The sequence below is a fragment of the Ochotona princeps genome, chromosome 12, assembly GCF_030435755.1.
Source record: "Ochotona princeps isolate mOchPri1 chromosome 12, mOchPri1.hap1, whole genome shotgun sequence".
Classification (NCBI taxonomy): Eukaryota; Metazoa; Chordata; class Mammalia; order Lagomorpha; family Ochotonidae; genus Ochotona; species Ochotona princeps.
This window is the reverse complement of record NC_080843.1, coordinates 42,003,424-42,021,866: the sequence shown is the minus strand read 5'-3', so window position 1 is coordinate 42,021,866 and position 18,443 is coordinate 42,003,424. Positions and strand designations below refer to the sequence as shown.

Here is an 18,443-nt window from a genome sequence, read left to right as displayed (position 1 = left end):
TTTCCACATCATATTTAGGGATGATGTAGTAGTTTCCTGAACCAGGACAAGTTCTTAGGTTTACATAGTATTAACTTGCATATGTGTAGTTTGGGAAAGAATAGGTAAGTCAGGAATGATTTTCTCAGGCAATGTGTCAACAAGGAAGCCATGAATGGAGAAAGTAATACTAGGAAACGCCCACAGAAATCTTCCTGTGTGGGTTCCAGAGCGTCATTCAATGTCATTGTAAGCCTAACGGCAATACCCTGCTCTTAAAAATTGTGGTAAACTCCTGGAATTGGGGATTTTATTAAATGACCCTTTCCAGTCATACAGGGTTTTGTTTTATCTTTTATTTTAAAAGTTCTGTTTTTAAAGATTTGTTTATTTTTCTTGGAGAGTCAGATTTACAGAGGAGAGACAGAAGATCTTCCATCCACTGGTTCGTTCCCCAAATGGCCACAATGGCCAGAGCTGAGTTGAGCTGATCTGAAGCCAGGAGCTTCTTCAGTGTCTCCCACATGGGTGCAGGGTCCCAAGGCTTTTGGCCATCCTCGAATGCTTTCCCAGGCCTCAAGCAGAGAGCTAGAAGGAAAATGGAGCTACTGGGATATAAATCGTGCTCATATGAGATGCTGGTGCATGCAAAGCGAGGATTTCAGCCACTAGGCTATCATGCCGGGCCGTAAAAGAAAACAGTTTTTAAATTGAAGTAAATTATATTACAAAAATACAGAACATTCTAATTTTTGTGTGAGAAAACTGGTATTTAACAATTATAGATATTTTGCTTTATCTTCAAGATTTTTATGTATACTTCCATGTTAAACTTTCACTGAGTACATTAATGATACATGCATTTACGTATACAGTTGCTAAATTCATGTGAAAAACTCTTGTTTCCTTTTTTCCATATTAGCCTGCATCCCAGCGGACTCAGTCAAAAATCAAGTAAGTGTTTCTTCTTCGTAAATGTAAATATTCATAAAGCATGAACAAATGATTTAATAGTAAGCAGGTCCTTACCATAAAATTGTGTTGGAGCCTAATGATTTTTTTTTCTTTTATTATTTTATGATATATTTCCATAGGCCCTGGGTTTTCCTTACCTCCTCCCCAGGTTTCCTCCCCCCTACCCCAACTGAGATCCCCTGTATTACTATAGTATAACTCTTCATAAATAGTCATATGTTCATCATTGTGGGCATGGACAATGGCAAAGAGTCCAGCATCCTGTTGTCAAGATAACAGTTTGATTGGGAGTCCGTCTTTGATGTGGAAGTAGAGATGGCATACTACGTTGTATCCTCACATCTGGATATGATAGTCTCCATTACACAGTTAGTATACATCCCCTTAGATGAAAAGCCACAATACGCAATTAACAACAGGAAGAAAAGTAGAAAGAAATCCTGGACTGCTTTCCCAGGCCACGAGCTGAATGGGAAGTGGGGCCACTTGTATTAGAACTGGTTCCCATATGGGATCCTATTACATGCAAGGCAAGCACTTTAGAAAATCAGATACATAGAGAGGAGGAGAGACCGAGCAAGATCTTCTGTCACTTACTCACTCCCTAAGCAGCCGCAACAGCCAGAGCTGAGCTAATCGGAAGACAGGAGCCTCTTCTGGGTGTCCTGCCATAGGTGGAGGGTCCCAAGGTGTCCTCCACTGCTTTCTCAGACACTCTAGCAGGGAGCTGGTTGGGAAGCAGAGCCACCAGGATCAGAACTGGTGCCCATATGGGATCCCGGTGCGTGGAAGGTGAGGACTTAGCGAACTAGGAATACCATGCCAAGCTCCAAACTGTGAAAATTTAAGTTCATTTAACTAAGGCGATTTTTATTTGAATAATTATAAAATGACTTAGAAATGTTCAAACAGTGCATTTATGTTCTTTATGGGGAGTTAAAATATGAACCTCCTAAAACTCTAAGTAGACTAGGGACTGTGGCACGAGCAGGAATTGGGAACATCAATAAAAATTACAATCTTCAGAGCGTAAAATAATCTGATAACCTGTAATGGGGCACTATGCTTGATCCTAGCTGTGACAGAATAAACTGCTCTGCTCCCATGAAACTTTAGAGATTTTGAAAGTGAGTACTGTGGGGCTCGGCAGCGTGGCCTAGTGGCTAAGGTCCTTGCCTTGATCCCATATGGCTGCTGGTTCTAATCCCGGCAGCTCCACTTCCTCTCTGTCTCTCCTCCTCTCAGTATATCTGACTTTGTAATGAAAATAAAATCTTTAAAAAAAAAAAAGTGAGTACTGTGAAAAACACAAAATTGGGGTCTCTAGACATGCTAATTTCCATGACTACCTTGAGACTGAATGAAGATGTACTTACTTTTGAGGCTGGTAGCAAGTTGCACTTTACTTTAAAATTCAGTTTCTCTTCTGTTAGATGTGTTCATGGATGTTTGAAGCTGGCTCCAGGTAAGAGAGCTTGGAGTATTGCTCACTTTGACCTGGTTGCACTGCACCACTGTCGCTTTTCTGACCCTAGATTTCCTTGTCTGTCAAATAGCTGTTCCTGTTAGTGTTAGATTGAAGTGAGTGTAGTACTCCTGTTAAGGTAGTAAGAGTAAAAAAAAACTGGCAGCTGAAGATCAGAATCCAGAAAAATTATGGAGGTTTAAGTAAACTGAGAAGGTTTGACTATCTAGCACCTTAATGTTTCTTGTTTTTTTCTGTTAGTACAGATAGTAGACAGTTTCTTCAAACAGTTTTTGTAAATGAAGAGCTGTTTTGCTATTCAGGTTTCCTATAACATTTGGAGAAAAACTTTACTGTTTCATTCGTACAAAACAGATCATATGAAATTAGTTACATAAAAACAGTTTTATGTTTCACCAACTGCTTTGCTATTTTGTTCCTCAAGGTGGAGCTGTTTATCAATCTGATTTTTATTTTGATGAATTTTACTTTGATGAAGTGCTGTTTTAAGTTTCTTTTTTTTTTGAATAGGTATGACTGGTATCAAACAGAATCTCAAGTAATCATTACACTTATGATCAAGAATGTTCAGAAGAATGATGTAAATGTGGAATTTTCAGAAAAAGAGGTGATTACTTTTGAATCTTTTTTGAAATATTGAGATTAAATACTGCTATTTGGTGTATTTCATAATAACCTATGTCATTTCCAAAAGTAATGTAGAAACAGTAAATCTGAAGCATTGCTTTTAAGCTTAAATCATTTTAAATTTTGAGATCAGACTAGGTTGAGGTTTGGTACCCTTTTCTTAGAGATTAGCATTCAAAGTACAACTTGGTTGATATAAGTAAGGATTTGGTTACCTTTGTGTGGTGTATGCCATGTAAAGATTTGAAATCTGTGATTATGCATTTTAATAATTTATTAAGTATTTCAACCTTCGTTACATAAATTTCAAAATTGTGATTTTGATATTTGTTCACTAGTTGTCTGCTTTGGTGAAACTTCCTTCTGGAGAGGATTACAGTTTGAAACTGAGGCTTTTTCATTCTATAATTCCAGAACAGAGCACATTTAAAGTACTTTCAACAAAGGTAAGAGTTGTTGCTGGTAATGTATTTAAAATACAGCAATGCTGGTGGACTAATTGCCTATAGAGTTATAAATTTGTAGATTTTTTTAGTCACTTATCTCTAAAAGGGACAGACAAAAAAATGGAGATTTCAATTACAAAGGTTTTATGTCCCAAATTTTAGTGTAGTGCCATGTGAAAGTCACATTGTAGAACAGTGCGCTGAGCTGCTACTTGGGTGTCTGCATCCTGTATCACAATGCTGCTTTGGAGGCTGGAGCAATGGCTCAGCTAGCTAATCCTCTACCTGTAAGTGCCGGCATCCTATTTGGTTTTTGTCCTAGTTGTTCCACTTCCCATCCAGTTACCTGCTTGTGGCTTCGGAAACAACCGAGTATGGCCCAAAGCCTTGGGCTTTTGCAATCATGTGGGAGACCCAGAAGAAACTCCTAGTCTTGCAGCCCTTGCAGCCATTTGGGCAGTGAACCCTGAATGGATGATCTGTTTCCTTCTCTGTAAATCTGCCTTTAAAAAAAAAGAAAATAAGCCAAATTGAGTTCTGGCTAGTGCCCTTCCTCCCTGGTACCATACTAATGCATCATTGGAGGCAGCAGGTGAGGTGGGGAGACCCTTCTGCATTCAGGTCCCTAGCATCTTTCAGACTGTTGCAGGGCATAAAGAGAATGAATTACCATATGGAAAATCACCTTTTATAGTCCATCTGAATCTCATGATGGCTATGCCATTCTGGTACATGAAAAATAAGTAAACTTTAAAAAAAATTCCAACAACTACATATTTATGATAAATATAATACATTTCAATGTAGAAGTGTTTTTAAACAGACAGTGAGATCTAAGATGTGACTATTCTTTTAAACTAAGCTTTAAATTTTAGTTTACTTTGAGGAAATAATGAGAACTTAAATTACATTTTGGGTGCCTAAAAATTATATTCCTTTACATTTCCAATAAAATATACACAGAAGCAGTATTTAGAGATTATATTATGTGTTACTCTGAAGATGTATGTGTTAGAGTAGTTTAGCAGGAAATTTATTTATTTATTTATTTTTAAAGATTTATTCATTTTATTACAACCAGATATACACAGAGGAGGAGAGACAGAGAGGAAGATCTTCCGTCCAATGACTCACTCCCCAAGTGAGCTGCAACAGGCCGGTGCACGCCTATCCAAAGCCAGGAACCCGGAACCTCCTCCGGATCTCCCACGCGGGTGCAGTGTCCCAATGCATTGGGCCGTCCTCAACTACTTTCCCAGGCCACAAGCAGGGAGCTAGATGGGAAGTGGAGTTGTCGGGATTAGAAGTGGCACCCATATGGGATACCGGGGCTTTCAAGGCGAGGATTCCAGCCGCTAGGCCACGCCGGGCCCAGTTTAGCAGGAAATTTATTGACTGAAAATAAAAATCTGACTAAATTTACTTTCATCACAAAATTATTATAGGGCTGAATTTTTTTTAATGTTTCAGTTCTTTTTCATTTATTTTTTAGATATATATTTTTTATTTTGAATTTTTGAATTATGTGTTATAATTTCATATAGACTGGGATTTCTCCCCAAACTCCCAACCCTGACAGATTTTCCCCATTTTTTTATCCAAGATGTATTTATTTTTATTACAAAGTCAGATGGAGGCGGAGAGACAGAGGAAGATCTTCCGTCCAATGATTCACTCCCCAAGTGAGCGCAACGGCCAGTGCTGTGCCAGTTCCTGAGCCAGGAGCCAGGAATTTCTTCCAGGACTCACACGTGGGTGCAGGATCCCAAAGCTTTGGCCATCCTCGACTGCTTTCACAGGCCACAAGTAGGGAGGTGGATTGGAAGCTAGATGGGAGCTGCTGGGATTAGAACTGGCGCCCATATGGGGTCCTGGCACATTCAAGGCGAGGACTTTAGCCTGTAGGCCATGGTGCCAGACCCAGATTTTCCACATTTTACTACAGTGGTATACTCCTTCATAAGGAATTATAATCCCATCAGTCTCTTATTTAAGTGTGCCCCAACGTTGCTGTTACAATGCGACATGCATCCCTGCTTCCGGACGAAAAGATGGATTCCCAATGAAATTTTGCACAAGTGTAGACAGTTGGATGCTGGACTTTCTGACTTTGTACCAGGGCTAAATTTTTAGCACCTGTGAAATGAGAACTATGGAGTACATAAGCTCTGCAGTCCTTCCCATTGTGATCCTGTGTGGAGATTACTGATACATGAGTTCTTGGGAATGAATGACAGAAGTGGACTCTTGTATTACTGTTCCTTTTCTTGTATACCGGTCTTACACCATACTATGTTGTTAAAATTTATTTTTCTTGGAAAGTCAGATTTCGAGAAAGATTTTCCATCCTCTGCTTCATTCCCCAAGTGGCTGCGACGGCCAGAGCTAAGCCAGTCTGAAGCCATGAGCTTCTTCCAGGTCTTTCACGCAGGTGCAGCTTTTGGCGGTTCTCTACTACTTTACCTGACCACAAGCAGGGAGCTGGAAGGGAAGTGGAGCAGCCAGGTTGTGAACCAGCGGCTGCATGGAATCCTGGCGCATGTAAGGCGAGGAGTTGAGCCACTAGGCTGTAGCAGTGGATTAGACTAATCTAAATTGGATTGTGATGTTAACTCTGAAGTAAGCAGAGTATCTTTTTCTTTTTAACTATTTGTATAGGTGGAAAAGAGCGGTTTCATGGTTCCCCCCCCCCCAAGATTACATTATCACTCTAATTCTATGAACATGTATAATAAATGCATTTTTATTTTCTTTTTAAAGACTCATTTGCTTGAAATGCAGAGTTAGCTCTCCGCAGTGACCACAATGACTGTAACTGGGCTGACCTGTAACTGGGCTAAGAGCCACATAGCTTTCAGGCACTCAAATACTTGATTGAGAAAAAGCTGTTTCAGAAGAGAGTGTGGGAAGATTTCTAGACTCTTCGTTGTAGCCACATAGAGCATGTGCTGTGTATTAAAGGGTGACTTTTAAGTGTAGAAGCAAATTATTTTATAGTTCTTTGGACTTCATGTTGTATAATTTAAGGAAACTCAAAGACACTGTCTTACGAAAATTTTGTAAATTTTGTTTTTTAGTTTTATGTATTTTAAATTGAATAATGGATTTTATTTTCTTCCAGATTGAAATTAAAATGAAAAAACCAGAGGCTGTGAGATGGGAAAAATTAGAGGGGCAAGGAGATACACCTCAACCAAAACAATTCATAGCAGGTTTGTTTTCTGGCCTTTGCTGAGTTTCAAATTTATGCTACACTCTAGTTAAAATTAAATAGTAATAAACATTCTATCTGCTTTTCTTATTTATTTTCTTTTGTTAAGATGTATTGAGTATAATGAGTTTGCTTGGTAATGAATACAAAGTAACCTTTCTTAAAAGATTTCAGTTTCCTAATGAATGGCAACAAAATCCCAGAGGGAACTGGGATTGTTCACTGCATCACTTTTATGACATTAGTTGAAATTTGTTTTTGTGTGTTATTCTTTCTTGTTGCTTCATTTGTTTCTTTTTAACTAATGCCAATGTATTTCCTGTTGCTTCATTTTTCTTTCTAGTCCTTACTTTGATATTGTAAACTCTAATTTCCTGTAATTTTAATGCTTCACAGAATTAAGTATGACCCATTTTACTGTATTGCTAATTTGAAATGGACACAACAAATGCCTAAGGAAAGCATAGAAGAAAATTGGTGTTGATAGTTGAAAGCTTTCAGGAATTGGTATCTTTGTGTGGAGGTTGATTCAAAGCAGTAAACGCCGAAGTATTTTTGTAGTGGAATTATTAATCTTATGGATATTAAAACTACAGCAAAGCTCTTTGCAATAATTTTGTAATGAAATTTTTGTAAAATAGAAACTTCTTTTGACATAGTTAATTCTGATTTGGTGACAAACAAGCTGATATTGTCAGCAGTGGTTGCCTTTTGATTGCCTTCTCTATCAGAAGACATACCTGCTTATGACAATCTTTTCTAAAGCAGTGAGTTACTTAACAGCTCATTTGTGTTTATGTGGAAATAGTCTTAAACTCAAACTTGGAAGACTAGGAGACTTCCCATGTAGCCTTTACTAGTTTTGTCTGATAACATGTTACCTAGTGTATTACATAATTAGTAAAGCTAGGAAATTGATGCCAACAGATAATTTTTAAAAATGGTTTTATTTTACAAATAGACATAAAGCTTGTGCATATTGTTGGGGTATTGTGTGATATTGTTACATGTGTATATTGTGTAATGTCCAGACATCACAGATATAAATGTCTGTGCTTGAAACGGTAAATATAATGGAAGCATCTAAAAAGACTGTTAGTTTGTTTTCCTTATACAGAGAAGCACATAGTAAATTATCTGTTTTTACCTTTGTGTGATAGAGCTTTTTACTCTTCCAGTTATAGCATAGTACTCATTAATCAACCTTTCTCAGTTCTTCGCTGCCTTCATGTCAGCATTGCTGTCTCTATATTCTGTTCAATGAAAGTTCTGTAGATGTCTGTCTGTTAGGTTCAACTTAGGTAGTGCAATTTAACTCTCCTGTTTTCTTGATTTTCTGTGTGGATGATCTATTCATTCTGAAAGTGAAGTGTTAAAGTTCTCTGCTGCTACTGTATTACTGTCACTCTGTCCTTTTAGATGTTTTTTAATGTTACAAAGGGAGAGGGTCACAGACTCATGAGCCTCTGATCAAAGTAGGGAAGGTGAGGGTAGTAAGGTGAGTGAGATAAATGAATTTTCCTTCCTGTGTCCGGAGTTGAGGGGTGGAGGAGGTCCAGTACTACTCACTGTCAGTCTGTACCAGCTCATGGAGATGAAGACAGTATTTCATGTCACGTTAGAGACCCTGATGGAGGGGAGGAATGTTCTGAGGCTGTTAGTTAAGCAATCCTGCTGAGGAGTTGTCTGCTTTCTTGCACCAGAGGATGGAGCAAGCACCTTAGCTGCTCATGTCTACATTAGAGTATCCACAGACTTACATGCATGTTGTAAACTTGGCCAGGAGTACTTTTCAACCTGCTTTTCCATTCTTTGAAGAGGTATTCAAGATCCTCTATTGGCTTAGATGAGCTGGCCGTCTTGTCTTTCATCTGCCTTTGGATTTTTTTTTTTTATTAATGGGCATCTGCAACTGAGGAGGCCCAGCCCTGCGACATGTGCTCTAGGCCCAGACCATGTACCTGTGATTTCCCTAAGATGGGAGTCCATCATTCCTCTTGGGAATCCTGTAAGAAATCTCACCTGGGAGGTGCTTAGATCTGGCTGTTATGTGAGTGAGCACATATTGCAGCCTAACCTATTCTGCCATGTCTCCAGTCTCAGATATAGACAGCAGATGTTGCAGCTGAGCCTGGCACAGTTTTGCCTCCAGCCCCAGCTCTTGGCCTGTAACATTGGGTGCTGCAGCCTATTAGGGGAGCTCCCGGGTAACCCCTAACAGACCTTCCCCCGCCCTGGTTCTCCCATGTACTGTGGCTCAGTTTAGTGTCCCCTGCCCCCAACTCATTGTTATGTATGCTGGCAGCACTGTGGACTAGCCCTGCCTGTTCTGCTCCCAGCCCCAGCTTCTCTGTGCACCAGCATTTGCCTTGCTTTGGTCTGACCCAGAGATGCCCTCTGATTTATACCATCCCATTTCCCCTGATAGCCTGCTGGTGTGGTAGTTTGGTCCGTAGGAGCCCAACATATGTCAAACAAGCCCTCAGAAATCACCACATACATGTAAAACAAACCCTCAGTGGCTCCCATTCCAACTTGTCCCCAGACCTCCTTCCCCAGAAGATGGCGGTTCCACTGCAGCACATGTCGTGACTGCCAGCTAGAATGGCAGCCTTGTCCATTGTGACACCCATGGTCCTGTCCTTTTAAGTCCTTTAATATTTGCTTTGTGTGTTTGAACGTTCCAGTGTTGGGTGCATATATACTTATAAGTGGGTTAGCCACTTACTGTTATTTAACTACATTCCCAGTCTGCTTATTTTCTTGTACGTAAATTATAGTTAATATTTTTCTTTAGTAGTGTACTTTGATTTCTTGCTAAGTGTGTGTATAAATTTGGTTTTTTGGCTACAGAAAACTTCTTTTGACTCTAACAAACTATTTAAATGATAACAGTTAATATTGATTACAAAAAATGGGGGCAAAGGGGCCAGTGCAGTGGCTCAGTAGGCTAATCCTCTACCTTGCCATGCTGGTATCCCATATGGGCACTGGTTCTAGTCTTGGCTGCTCTACTTCCAGTCTAGCTCCTGTTGGTGGCCAGGGAAAACAGCAGCAGAGAGCTCGGGTCCTTGCGCCCCTGCACTCATGTTGGGGACTTGGGGGAGGTTCCTGGATTCAAATGAGCTCAACTCTGGCCATTGTGGCTTTTTGGGGTGTTGAACTAGTGGGTGGAACATCTTTTTTTTTTCTCCTCCTCTCTGTAAAACTGCCTTTCAATAATAAATAAATAAATCTTAATGAGACAAATTCTTAAAGCACTTTACATTTGTGGTTTGTTTCCCTCACATTTTGAATTTTTGATGTTAAATTTAACTTTTCCTATGTTTCCCATTTTGACATCATAACTGGTTAGCTCCCTAAATGGCCAGAATGAGCAGAGCTGAGCCAATGTGAAACAGGAGCTTCCTGTTGGTCTCTCCAGTGGGGGGTAGGGACTGAAGGATTCGAGCCATCGTTTGCTGCTTTCTCAGGCCATAAGTAGGATACTGGATTGGAAATCCTGCCAGCTTTTATGGGCTGGGAATTCTGGGAATTTAAAAATGTTTTCAACAGCCAAGTTACTGAGAAAAATCACTATCCAGTGATTCACTATTGAGGTGGCAACAATGGCCAGGCCAAAGCCAGTAGCCTTCCTCTGGACCTTCAGAACCTTCATCTGGATCTCTTCAGTGGTTGCAGGGAATCAAGTACTTGGGCCGTCTTTCACTGTTCTCCCCGTCTATTACAAGCAGGAAGATGGATCGGAAATAGAAAAACTTGAATTCAAAGCTACGCCCCCTATGGAATGCTGAACTCATAGGTGGCAACACACTGTTTTATAATCCCAGTCCCTGTCTAGGAATGCCTTTATCTCTCCTTCATAACTGAAGGATGGCTTTGCTGGACACAATATTTGTAGCTCGCAATTTTTTTAGTAGTATAAAAATCGAATCCCGTTTCCACCTTACCTGTAAAGCTTCTGTAGGGAAGCCTGCAGCCAGTTAAATTGGCCACCTTTTAGGGGGCCGGGGAGATGCCCCCCCTTTTTTTTTACTGTAAGTTTCAGTCTTTATTGTTTTTTAATCTTACATAATTAATTAGGATACAAAGGATCAAGGGCTACAGGAAATTGGGTAATACCATTGTTTCCACACTAATATCATTTTTCCCCCCTGTATCTGGGGTCAGGGGAGAAACAAAAGGAGAAGCTCCACCCAACCTCCCTCCCATCACAGGTCCCCAATGTGGCACACTCCAAGGGCCCTGCTCAAGAAGTTTTGATAGTTGAACAGGTCTGAATTGCTGCCAGTCTTGCCATTCCAAGCACGATGACATCTATTCAGAATCCACTGGCTGACATGGTCTCTTCATGGTTGGGGTTCTGAGATCAGCAGTTCAATTGGAGGGATCTCCAAAGAAATGTCATCTGAGATAATCCCAAACCCACATCTTGTGTGCGTTTGCCAGTACAGGGTACAGCAGCATCCGTCGCCCCAATCAGCTTATGCACATGCTGGTCATTTCAATTGCTGGGTCAGTTCTGTTTCCAGCCCTGTCTTCCACTTGAACCAATGGGTGTTGTAGTCCGACTCGATCCTATCCACTTTATACTCGGTCCTCACGCAAACCAGTGGGAGCTGCAGCCTAGTTGGGGTAACTCCCCATAACCCCCACCAGGCCTGCCCCCTGCCTGGTTCCCATGCATGTACCAGTATGTACCTCAGGCTTGTTCAGTCTGTCCCACATTCCATTTAGCTCTCGTACTTGTCAGTGGACATTGAAGCCTAGTTCAACCCAACCAACCTGCTATCCAGCCCTGAGTCTTGTATGTGCCGTGAGTGCTGCCATCCAGGCTGAGATGGCCTCCTGCCAGCCTCAGCAATTGGTACAACCTGGCTCAGCCCAGGCTACCCCTGGTCTCAGCCCTTGCTAGCTGATGTGGCAGTCTAGCCCAACCTGGCCCACCCCGAGCCTTCAAGTGAACTGGCGGGTGTTGCAGTCTAGTCCAACCTTGCCTGTGCTGCATCTGGGCTCGCTCTCGTCAGTGTATGCTCTGGCTCTCCCTCAGATCCAGCTCACACATATGCCAATGGGCACTGTAACCCAGCAAGACCTGGATTGTCCCCAGCCCCAGCTCTCATGTTCATCAGTGGAAACTGTAGCCAAAAGGGGAATTCTTGAAGTTCCCCTACCAGACTTGGTCATAGCTGCAGATCTGTTGTGTGCTGGCAGGTACTTGCCCAGTCCTGGCACTCAGCAGCCTGTACTGCAGACTGACCCACACCCATTCTGGCTTTTATGGTGGGTGCTAACAGCCTAGCCCACTCTTCCCATCTCCAGACCCAACTCTTATATGAACCAGGAGTTGGTGTCCTATATAGGTATTGATTAGATTACTCCACTGCTCTATTCCAGCTCCCTGCTAATGCCTTGGGAGAGCAGCCAAGGATGGCCCAGGTCCTTAGGCCCCTGGTCAGAAACTTGGAGGAAGCTCCTGGCTCCTAGTTTTGTATTGGCCCAGGTCCAGTCATTGTGGCATTTTAGGAGTGAATTAGAGGATAGATCTGTCTGTAAAACTGCCTTTCAAATAATATTTTCATAAAGAAAAGTTTTAGTTATCTGGCTTTGGATTTAGCTGTGCTTCTAGAAATTCTGAGCAGTCTATTAAGGTGATAGCAAAGTAGAAGACAGTGAGTTGGGATTGCAGAACCCCACTGGGTGAGATTGTAGTCGCTGACCTTGGGACAGGGAACATTGGAATCTGCTCAGTGGTGGATTTTATTAACTTAGCTCTGAGTTTGAAAATAGTCCTTTGATTTTTTGGTGTCTGTTCAAGGTTTTAGGTGGAACAAAAGATAATGACTCATCAGCTAGAGTTAGAAACTATTGCAGTCTGCCCACCTCTGGGATGTTCTAACCCATTACTGATTGATAAGGCAAAATTCCTTGGTCTTGGCTATCTGTTCAAAGTTGGAATAGATGAAGGCAATCCAGACCAACTCCAGGCTGGCTCTATAACCCCTGGACCTCATGAAGTCTGTTGATGCCCTCCAGCTTCCCCAAAGGATGGCAGTGATGCCGGAATGTGTCCCACTCACGGGAATATAGATGTCTTCCTAATGCCAGGCTAGTCTGTGTGAACATAGTTGGGGGAGAAGAGGCTATGGGCCTCCCCAGGTGCTGGGTCTCAGAATGGTAGGTAGATCAAGCTCCAAGCTTCAAAGGGTGACTGTAAAATCCCTTTCATGTTCTCCATGAGGCTGGAGGTATGCCTTCTGAAGGTGGTCATTACCAGTGTGTATCTGTGAGTTCCTTGGTCACGAATAGCTCAACCCATCACCATCCCAACTTAGAAGCCAACCAGTAGAAACTTACAGTTCTATAGGGTTGGGCCCACACATCCATCACAGAATCCCCTCATCCCCTGGAACTGGTTCTCTTGCGTGCTGGTTGGTGTCATGGCCCAGTCTAATTGACCCATCCCCTGATCTGACACTCGGTGTCAGGTATTGGGATCTAGCCTTGCCAGATAGGCCCCCAGCCATATCTTGTGTGTGCACTGGCATGTAGTAATCAGCCATGTTCCATGCTAACAAGCCCAACCCAGGACTCCTATGTATCCTGGTGTATCAATCTGACTCAGATGTTTAGGTTTCTCCCCTCCAAACCACCAGGTCTCAGTCCCCTTACTTACCTGCAAGTACAGTGGCCCTTTCATTGGGTGTCCCCTCAGGATTCATACCTCACCTCCATGTACACTGGCCTTATCCATGAATGTCCCTACGCAATAATTCCATACTCCCAAGACCCCAGAGCTCCCAGCCAGGTGAACAGGAGGCTAGGATCCCTAACAGTTAAAGTAGTGTCATGTAATCCTAACCACGACTCTAACAGGCAGCCTAAGACTTTCCTCCTATTATACAAGGAAAGAAAACATAAGCAGCTTGGTTAAAATCATCCAGCAGTTTTTGTTGTCTAGGACTAAAATCCAGATCTTTACAGTCTGAGTGTGACTCTTCTGTTAACCCTGTGTGTGATACTGCTTGTTGAGTCCTTTTCTAATCAAGGAATCATTATAACCATTTGATGACTTTTGCAGTTTTTGAATGAATAGGGAGTTACACACTTAACCTTTCAGTAGTTATCCCCTGTTGCCAGTTTCTTCACCCATTTATAGTTTATAATTTGTTTTAAACCGAATGTCTTAGATTTTAAGATGTTATTCCCCTTTCCTGTTGTATTTCTGTTAAGAATTAATATGCTCATCAGATTTCCTGTGTGCTGGAAGCTGAAGACTGGAGATAAGGGCAAATCACTTTAACTTATCTAGACCAGCTTTCTTATCTGTTAAATGGAGATTAAAACCTCTATTCCCATCTTTTCTAAAAGTCAGTGTTAGGATTAATTAAATCCATGTTTCCTAGGCTCTTAACATATTTTGTCACGATTTTTTTTGTTTTCTTTGGCTACTAGTAAAAATGTACAAAGATAGAGGGAGTTTCTAGTGGAAAAATGGTGATAGGATTTTAAAACAATGTTTACATGAATTTTCCTTGGCTGGGAGAAAGCTGGTTTGCAGGTGTATAGAGGAAGAAACATAATGGTATTTGTTTTAAAACTTTATAACGGGCCCAGCGCAATAGCGTAGTGGTTAAGGTTCTCGCCTTGAATGCGCAGGGATCCCATATGGACGCCGGTTCTAATCCTGGCGGCCCTGCTTCCCATCCATATCCTGCCTGGGAAAGCAGTTGAGGATGGCCCAAAGCTTTGGGACCCTGCGCCAGCATGGGAGACCTGGAAGAAGCTCCTGGCTTCAGATTGGCTCAGCTCCAGCCGTTGCGGCCGCTTTGGGAGTGAATCATCAGACGAAGATCTTCCTCTCTGTCTCTCCTCCTCTCTGTATATCTGTCTTTCCAATAAAAATAAATAAATCTTAAAAAGAACTTTATCATCTAATTTGAGAAAATAATTTATAGACAATAATTTTGCATGAGGAACGTTTTTGTACTGATGGAAATTTTGAACCAGGTGTTTTTAAAACTCTGTGCCTATATTATCCAATAGACTATGTGTTTGTCCTGTGTACCCACTGTACACCTGAAACAAAACTGGGCTGTGTTGGGGTGTGTTGTGAATGTTAAAATATATACCAGAATTTGCAGTCTCAGTATGGCGAACAGTATAAAATATCTTTGATTTTTCTGTTGATTCCACGTTGAAATGACTACTGGTTTTAATTTGGAGCTGGAGTTAAAGGAAACCTTCCATCTGCCTGTTCACTCCTCAATGGCTGAAATGCGCAGGGCTGTGCCAGGCCAGAGACAGGAGACCAGAACTCTGACTCTGGTCTTTAAAATGGGTGACTGGAACCCAAGTAATTGGGTCATATTCTACCTCCTAGGCACAGTAGCCAGGAGGGAGATGGATCATAAGTTGGACAGCCAAGTGGCATTAGCATTTAAAATTTTTTTAGCATTATAGGTTTTAACATTATAGGTCACATTTTTAGTCAGCATTGTATCTTCCTTAGACAATGAAAACAGTTACTGTTATAATATTTTTAATTGTGTGCATAATTTATGTGCAAAGTGGATATTGAAGTCTTGATTGTCAAATGTGATTTTCTACACTCAATTTCCTTATTTTTATCTCGAAGTAATCTTATGTTTTTAATGTGGGAAAATGATGAAATCTTGATGTACTGTTGGGTAGCAGCAATGTAATATTTAGTGTATTTTAATCTGAAGGGTATGTAAGTACCTCAGAAAAAACTACATATTTAGTATTTTTTTTTTTAAGATTTATTCATCTTATTACAGCCAGATATACACAGAGGAGGAGACAGAGAGGAAGATCTTCCATCCGATGATTCACTCCCCAAGTGAGCCACAACAGGCTGATGCGCGCCGATCCAAAGCCAGGAACCTGGAACCTCTTCCAGGTCTCCCACGCCGGGTGCAGGGTCCCAATGCATTGGGCCGTCCTCGACTGCTTTCCCAGGCCACGAGCAGGGAGCTGGATGGGAAGTGGAGATGCCGGGATTAGAACCGGCGCCCATATGGGATTCCGGGGCTTTCAAGGCGAGGACTTTAGCCGCTAGGCCACGCCACTGGGCCCCCAAAAAAAGCCTTATTTTTCAAAAAAAGTTTTCATTAAGAACGGTCTTATAAATAAAATGTTAATACTGGCCTAGCGGCTAAAGTATCTTCCCATCCAGCTCCCTGCTTGTGGCCTGGGAAAGCAGTCGAGGACGGCCCAATGCATTGGGACCCTGCACCCGGCGTGGGAGACCTGGAAGAGGTTCCAGGTTCCTGGCTTTGGATCGGCGCGCATCAGCCTGTTGTGGCTCACTTGGGGAGTGAATCATCGGATGGAAGATCTTCCTCTCTGTCTCCTCCTCTGTGTATATCTGGCTGTAATAAAATGAATAAAATTAAAAAAAAAAGGCTTTTTGACTTTGTTTTGTAACTTTTCTGTAAGTGTGAAAATTCACATATATTCTTTCCTAGTTTTTCCTATTATTGGCATAAAAACTGAGTTTAATATAAATTGTCATGTGCCAACAGGTTACACTTGGAAATATCTTTTGAGTAAAACAAGTGTTACGTTGTGCTAATTGAATATATAGGTGCATAAATCTTGGTACTGATCTGTATATGAAATGAGACATTTAATGCAAACGTGAAGTTCAGAGCCCTAAACAATTTACTGACACTCTATATATCACGACATCAAAAACGTGTTGATTAATACTTCTGCCTTATTTACTTTGTAGATGTAAAGAACCTATATCCATCATCATCTCATTATACAAGAAATTGGGATAAATTGGTTGGTGAGATCAAAGAAGAGGAAAAGAATGAGAAGTTGGAAGGAGATGCAGCTTTAAACAAATTATTTCAGCAGATTTATTCAGATGGTTCTGATGAAGTGAAACGTGCCATGAACAAATCATTTGTAAGAAAATAATCCTTGCATTAATTATTCTTTAAATGTTATGGGAGTCCAGTGTTTAGATATTTTAAAAGAAAGGCTGAAGTAGACTTTTAAAAGGCTAAAACCAAATTCATGTTCCATAGCTGGAATAGCTCTTTGAATCAGCTTTGAATGTTTCTTTTTGTTCTGAACCTTGAATAATTGTTGAGATAGTTGAAGACTTCACAAATGGTTAGAATGCCTGTGGTTTAGCCAGACTGAAGCCAGGCAGCCTGAAGCTTCTTCTGGGTCTCTCACCAAGTACCAGTGGCTTTTCTGATGCTTTCCTTGATCATTAATAAGGTACTGAATCAGATCTCTGTCATTTTTTGAATCCCAAGATCTGACAAATTCATCTTTTTCTTTTGTTTTCTATCATTTCCTGTGTTTTAGTTTTGCTTAGTAGAAAGAATAGGATAAGTGTATCTAGTTGATATTCTCAGAAAGGGAAGTCATTTTTACTGTTGACTGGCTGTACAAAACACCAGTGTGTCAGACCAAAGATGCATTTATAGAATGTATATCCATTTTGTACAGAAGTCCTGATAATGTAAGTGAGCCACATATACTCCTAAAACCATCTCTTCTATGTGAAAGCCTAGATCTGGAACATTCCAAGGATTCTTTGAGAGAAGTGTGAAATTGCACTAGAGTATATAAGGAGAAGAGGAGGAGTTAATGTCATTGAATGTAATCAGGTTATAAACTGGATTTAATATCAGTTTTAAATGGAAGAGTTCTGTTAGGCCCATTGCATTATGCAGACTAATCATGTTTCAGCTATTTTGAGGTCTGCCATTCGCCAAGTAAGCTTCTCTGCTTAGAAGTAAGGTATGAATCTATTCACCCCTCTGTATCTACAATTTCCGCATCTATGAATTCAACCAACTGCAAACTGAGGATGAGGAGGAAAGAAGGAAAGAAGCAGAATCTGTACTAAACATTAACTTTTAAAAATTATTCCCTAAATAATACACAACAATTTATATAACATTTACATAGTAATTATAATTCTAGAGGTGATTTAAAAATATTTTGGAGTCTGTGTGGGCTGTATGCTGCTAATACTAAACTGTGTCATGTAAGTAGCTAGAACAGATTTTGGTGTCTGCAGGGGTAGAGAGGTGGCAGTAGTCCTGGAACTAGTTCCTTGCAGATACCACCAAATGCCTGTTATTTTGAGAAGCTCCTAGATTTATTTGCAGTGGAAGTTGGGAAGCATATATAAAAAAGCAGTCCCTTAAATTGCAACAGTATGTGATATGTAGTGTTAATGATGATTAGACTCATAGAGTAGAATCTAAGAATAAAACCTTGATTAGGGTCAAAGAAGATGGCAGAGATGGTGATGTTGCATGTTTGGAAGATAACTAACTGGGATGGAGACAGAACCCCGTGCAGCAAAACCTGAGTAAGGGAGGGCCTGGAGAGATGGCTCAGTGGCTAGATCCTCACCTTGAACATGTTGAGATCCTGTATGGGCATTGGTTCTAATCCTAGCTGCCCCGCTTCCCATCCCTCTCTCTGCTTGTGGCCTGGAAAAGTAGTCAAGGACGACCCAAAGCCTTGGGACGCTGCACCTGCATGGGAGACATGGAAGAAGCTCCTAGCTTCAGATCAGCTCAGTTCTGGCCGTAGTGGCCACTTGGGCAGTGAACAGCATCAACACAATTATGCATAATGCCATGTACTATGGAGTGACAACAGCTGTGATGCTGCTGTGTTATGAAAGTTTTCTAGCTTCATTGTGATTGTAGATGTG

General features: G+C 41.1%; 1 protein-coding gene across 1 annotated transcript in view; it reads left to right on the top strand.

Moving 5' to 3' along the window:
• SUGT1 (SGT1 homolog, MIS12 kinetochore complex assembly cochaperone) overlaps positions 1-18,443 on the top strand; it is a 38,207-nt gene that overhangs the window by 18,759 nt on the left and 1,005 nt on the right. Inside the window, exons 8-12 of the mRNA XM_058670675.1 lie at positions 902-933; positions 2,951-3,047; positions 3,406-3,513; positions 6,635-6,725; positions 16,482-16,663. Of these exons, the coding sequence (XP_058526658.1) occupies positions 902-933; positions 2,951-3,047; positions 3,406-3,513; positions 6,635-6,725; positions 16,482-16,663 (510 nt within the window). The remainder of the gene's footprint in view (positions 1-901; positions 934-2,950; positions 3,048-3,405; positions 3,514-6,634; positions 6,726-16,481; positions 16,664-18,443) is intronic.